Genomic DNA, 5952 nt, shown 5'->3' with positions numbered 1-5952 from the left:
ACACACACACACACACACACACACACACACACACACAGAGACACACACACACACACGTTGTAGTACTTGTTAAATCTGTCTTGGCCTGTGAAGAGAGGTATGACCAGATGGTTCTGAAAATAAGCCTTTTTTTAGCCTCTCAGCTTGTCACTTATTGCTTTCAGCGTTCTTGATCAGATAAATTAATATGGCAAAGTCTCACTTATCCACATTGGCAGCCTAGGCGGTTTATATCATGTTTCCCTAATCTGGAAACACATGTTTTGAGAGTTATTTATATTCTTTGTACGACTGACTCCATCTCCTCGCACTTTTAGGCTAAGATGAGAGGGGTCTGTCCCTCAGGAGGGGTTTTTACACTGCATCTATCAAGGGGTTCTTCCGCCTTGGGTCGGGCTGTCTCTCGTCTCTGTAGCGCTCGGGGCTGGTGTAGCGGCCGGGGCTGCGCTGCCGGTATCCGTCTCCTCGTCCTCCAACGGCTTCGTAGGTGTGCCGCATTCTGCGGCCTGAAGTGGGCGAAGGTGGGATGTCCTGCCGTAGGGCTGCGCGGTGCTGCGGTCCTGCTTGGGGAGATGAGGGGTAGTAGCGCGGGTTGCTGGGCGTCTGATGGGACTGTGGGCCCGTCTGGGGGAGCTGCACATGGCCGGGCTGGTTGGAAGCAGGAGGGTCGTGGTAGTGGCCGGAGTAGGGGGCTGGTTCTCTGGGCACGGGTCTGGAGTGGGTGGGATAATCATATGGATCCCTCCTGAAAGAGAATTATACTGGTCTGTGAACACTTGTTAAGTAGCAACTGTACCTGATATTAGCCTGGAGCTAGTCTGTAGGACTGTCTGACACCATTAGTAAAAATACACAAATACAAATATATATACTTGAGAGTACAGATGAAGACAGCATTTTATTCTGGTTTAAACTGGTTTGGAGTAGAGGACGTGCCACCAGAGATTGCCCCCCCGCGGTAAGCCTCCTCCTGTTATTCAGTTTACGTGGCCAGGCTGTGGCCTTGGCAGGATCGAGTTGTGGGGGGGACGTGGATGGAGAGATGCCAAGAGATAACACCGAATGCCTTGGTAAGCATGTATAAGGTTGTGTGTGTGTTTAGCTGGAGTGTGTAGGAATGTGTGTGTGTGTGTGTGTGTGTGCGTGTGTCCCAGGGGTCTGCAGTAACGAGGCAGCCAGCTGGAAGTCTCCGGTTCCCTCCCACTAGCTTTGGGTGATTAGGGGCTAAACCCCTGGGTAGGGCGACATGCAGGCCTTGGGAGACGGAAGGAGAGAGAGAGAGAGAGAGAGAGAGAGAGAGGGACTAAAAAAGAGAGGGACTTGGAGAGAAAGTAAGAGAGCGGGAGAGAATGAGATAGAGAGAGAGAGAAAAAGAGAGAGAGAGAGGAGAAAAGAAAAGGGAGGGCTGCTCACCTTTCACAGGCCAATTCAAATGTTTTCCATCTTATGTGCTGTTTCCAGTGCTGAGTGACACACACGTCTAGCTGGAGCAAGTAAGCAAATCTAAAAGTCATGTCTTTGTTGGCCTAGCTGGAAGGGAAACGCTCCTAGTTTTAAAAAACGGGGATCTAAAATGTTTTCAATAAACGTTTGGGATTACAAACTTTAACATGAGCACAACACTACATATTCTGGGCCATATATACAGGAGTAGAATCAGAAACAGATTTATTGCAGTTTGCATTTGCAAGGAATTTGCCTCGGTGCGTTAGTCACACACAGTATAGAATCAACGTATATACAAGGAAATAAACAATAAGGCAAAGTCCTGCTACAGATTAAACATATTACTATAAACGTATGTTAAAAGGCCCTAACAAATATATGCAATATAACTGTTTCAGAAAGAAGGCTGCACGGGTTGTGCAGTGTGTGTATATATAGTATATGCAATGACCAGGGATATTAGTCCAGGATGTGTGTTAATGTAAGGTGTAGAGTCAGTGGGGGTCCCGGGCCTTGTGGATGAGGCCCACTGCAGTCGGGAGGAAACTGTTTTAGAGCTGTGAGGTTTTGGTCCTGCCAGAGGGGAGTGTTTAAAAGAAATACAGACAATCTAGAAGTAGCTAAGGGTCCATTTAAATCAAATGCACACACTCCAAGGGGGCTGTGCCCGTTAAGGCGTTTTGCTACAGGTACCCGGTGAGAAGCTGAAACACGGTTATGAAACAGGACGTCCAGATTGAAGGCTTCTCAGCCACAAGGATAGCCGTGTTAACGCTTTCATTAACTGGCTCCAGTTGAAGTTACTAAACTATATCAATCAGCAACAGAACAGATTTGAACGTTTACTTCCCACCCTTCAACAATGGCTCCCACTGTAGTTATTATACAGGAGCCTGGAGCTTAGTTCCTCCCTTGTTCTGTAATCGTATCCCTGCGTCTCCTCTGCCCAGTCCCTCGAGTCGAGCTCAGCACCTGTTGACTGGCCAATTAGAATGACTCACTCACCACAAATTAGGTCGCACACAGCTTGTGTGTTTATGTCTATGTGTGTGCGTGTGTGTGTGTGTTTATGTGTATGTGTGTGCGTGTGTGCATAAGCGGACTTCCCTTGAGAATATTCATGGGCTGTGGGGACGTAAATTTCTATATATATATGTGTGTGTGTGTGGTGTGTGTGTGTGTGTGTGTTGCAGATATCAGTAGAGTGGGCTGGGAGGCCTGACCACCCAAACAGGGCGGTGGGACCGGATACACAGGTGGTCCCAAGAATGAACAGATCCGCCTTGTCAGTCAGCAGAGCAGGAAAGACGGAGCCACACACACCAGCACACACACAAGCACAGGCACACACGGACAGATATACACACATGCACTGTATAGGCTTGAGATAAAGTGAGAAAGCCACCCGCCCTGCCAAAAAAACTGAGAACAGAGAGTGAGAAACGGAGAGAGAGAGAGAGAGAGAGAGAGAGAGAGAGAGGGAGATCTCTGAAATTATGATGCGAGAAGACAGAAGCAGATGTGGAGGGAATCTGGGTAAAAAATGTCTCCATGTCAAGCTTGGCGAGGAGCGGAAAGCGCTAGAGAGAGAGAAAGCGAGACTAAGGTCAACCTCCTCATTAATCCAGATTAAATGGTGAAGGCCACCAGGGGAGGTAAAACAGAAAGGATGGAGTGATATAGGGGTAGGGAAGGGGGAACACCTGGGTCTTTAACCCGACTCAGGGCCACCCAAACAGACAGGAACCTCCACTGGCTTCCCCATTCTTCTCTCATCACTCGCCTTCTTTTTCCCCTTCTGAGATCCTCAATTTCCTCATCTTTTCCACTTGACTTAATCTTCCACTCCTTCTCCATCACCGCTTTCATCCCCTCCTGCACCCTGTTATTTAAATGCCTCCGTCATCTTTGCACCTCATCTTTTCCTCCTATCTCATCTACAGCGCTATTTTTAGCTTCCCCGAGGTAATAATAAGGGCAAAGCTGTAATATGGAGCAACAATAAATTCATGTGCGGAGTAATCCATTGACAATGTAATATCCTGTGGGCAAATGTGAGACTGAATGCAAATGTGAGATGAATGCAGGGAAATAATTTTACTCTACAAGCACTGAGAAACTCACCTTTTTCAATTCATTAACAACCGTTTGTGGTAACATCAAATATAAAAGTACTAGTTTAGGTGAATAAGCAAAACTAAATGTGTGTTTGTCCAATTTTCTGGATGACTCAGAGATAAATGAATAAATTCCTTTAGTGCACTGGTATATGGGTCTAGATGACCTTTGACCCTGGCATGACATGGCTTAGTAGCCCAGCAGTAGAAGCTCTGAATAGGCTGCCTTTTGCTTGCTCATATGGAAGTACTTATATTTCTTCAGGGAGGTGAGTGTCTTTGATTGCAGGAGGAGCAAAAGGGACGTGAGGATCTTAAGTTTGTGTTTTTGTGTTGGACATTGATTTCATTAAAATGATATGTGATATCATTGTAAACACATTATTAAAAGCAAAGATAGGGGAAGTTTTAGCATCTTGTAATAAGTAGCATTTGTGTGTGTGTGTGTGTGTGTGTGTGTTTGTGTGTGTGTGTGCGTGCATGTGGGTGTGTGCGGCTAAGCAGCTGAGGGATTAGGGGGTCCACGGGCCTCAGTGACCCACAGAGAGTTCCTTATCCCTGGGTTAAACAGCTGGCTTCAGCCTGGTTAGGGGATGAACGTGTTTAGTCTGTGTGTGTGTGTGTGTGTGTGTGTGTTTCTGTGGGCCTTTGCTAACCCGAAATGTCCTCAGACCCAGTTTAATGTCCACAGTATTTGAATTTTACATGAATTTGGATTTAATGTAGCGGATCCAAATAAAGCATTTTAACTGCGTGTGTGAGTAGGAGAGCGAGCCAGAGGGAGAGGGCACGGTTGGGTTTGTATGTTCCGAGGGTCAGAATGAAAACTCTTGTTTACCTGTGTAACAACTGTAGGTTTGTGTGCTATGAGTATGCGAAAGAGAAGGAGCGTGAAGGAAGAAAGATTTAACCCTCCTGTTGTCTTCGGGTTCAAATTTGTATGGGGGGGGGGAGCATCAAATGTAAAAGCTACAACAATTTCCAAAAAAGAGTCAAAAACATAGAAAAAGTTGAAAAAAAGCAACACAAAAGAGCTGACAGTAAGCTGAAACATAACTTTAACAATAAAGCGCAAGAATTAAGAAATAGAATCTTTGAAGGAACACGCCAAAAAAGTAACTAAATAAAGGTAAGTTCCCACTAACCATTAACCTATTTGTAAAAGAAGTTATGTATGGGTTTACCCTTCTGCCTCTAAAAACACAACAGGTGAGATCCAGTTTGCTGAGGACGGGACGGAAATATCCTCCACAGCTTTTGATTTCCAATAAACACGGCAAACATGGTAGACCGAAAAAAAACATGGGTTGGCGTCTGCAATGACAATTAACAGAGCTCCGCTAATCTATCTTAAAAAGGGCGTATGACAACAAGAGACATGCGAACAGTAGGCCTGTTGTCATGGAGCTGTCAAGAGAGTTTCACGCACACTTCTGAAATGTCAAAATTTTAAAAACAAAATGGAAATTTGATGTTTCCGTGAGCGATGCTGAAAGAAAGAAACAGTTTTGAATGTATGTCAGAAAAGGAAAATTTAAAGACTTTGAAGAACACACTAGTATTTATAGGTTGTTATTTTTCAGTTCTGGGGATATTGGAATACAGCTATCAGAAACAAAGCTGCTATTCACGGCACACACACACAGCTGTGACAGTAGGTACGACATTACTGAGTCATTTACGGATAACAACACTGAAACATCATCCTTCACCAGCAAAAGCACTTCCATCCATATCCATTGTATTATTTCTTTACATACATTTTTTTTATTATTTGAGCATATGCATGTGATTAAATCTGCACTTGCCCTTTAACTGGGATGCATTCGTGATTTGAAACAGGCCAGAAAATGGAGACGTTGTAAAGACAGGGAGAGGCAGACAGAACAAAAAGGGACTTCCTGTGAGCGTAAAAAGACGAGCCATGTTCAGCAGAGACCGGCGAGAGAGACAGATGTAGCTACTTGTCTGTCCCTCCGAGGTCTATATAGAGCAGCAGCGCAGGGCGTGATGTGAACCACAGGGACCAACTAGAGTGGAAAGCTGTAATGACACGCCGTGTAATACATTGGACTCCCACTTTGGGAACATCAGCACCGTATACACCACTCCCAACCACCCTCTGAGAGTGTGTGTGGTGCGAGCAAACGACAAGACGGAATTTTACCTCCAAATTTATACTGTATGCCTCGGAATGTGTGTTGGGTGTGTTTGTGATTATGATGAAAGGAAAATGTGTGAGTGTCCATCTGGGACTGGGAGAGTGTGTGTTGCAACTGAGGCATAGCTTCCGCTTTATGACAGTAAAGAATTTGTGTGTGTGGTGCTAGCATGGGGAATAGGGGGTGGGGGGTACCCTGCACCTGCCCGTAGGAAACGGAAGGAGGAA

At 45.5% G+C, this 5952-nt stretch overlaps 1 protein-coding gene across 2 annotated transcripts in view; it reads right to left on the bottom strand.

The window, feature by feature from the left end:
- Positions 1-6: 6 nt before the first annotated feature.
- The window catches only part of pard3ba (par-3 family cell polarity regulator beta a), a 133525-nt gene continuing 127579 nt past the window's right edge, over positions 7-5952 (bottom strand). For both annotated transcript variants that reach the window (XM_034864714.1, XM_034864715.1), the window contains exon 25: positions 7-745. In XM_034864714.1, coding sequence (XP_034720605.1) covers positions 355-745 — 391 coding nt within the window. In that variant the 3' untranslated portion in view covers positions 7-354. The remainder of the gene's footprint in view (positions 746-5952) is intronic.

Source organism: Etheostoma cragini, chromosome 24 (genome assembly GCF_013103735.1).
Source record: "Etheostoma cragini isolate CJK2018 chromosome 24, CSU_Ecrag_1.0, whole genome shotgun sequence".
NCBI lineage: Eukaryota > Metazoa > Chordata > Actinopteri > Perciformes > Percidae > Etheostoma > Etheostoma cragini.
This window is presented reverse-complemented; position numbering and strand designations above follow the sequence as displayed.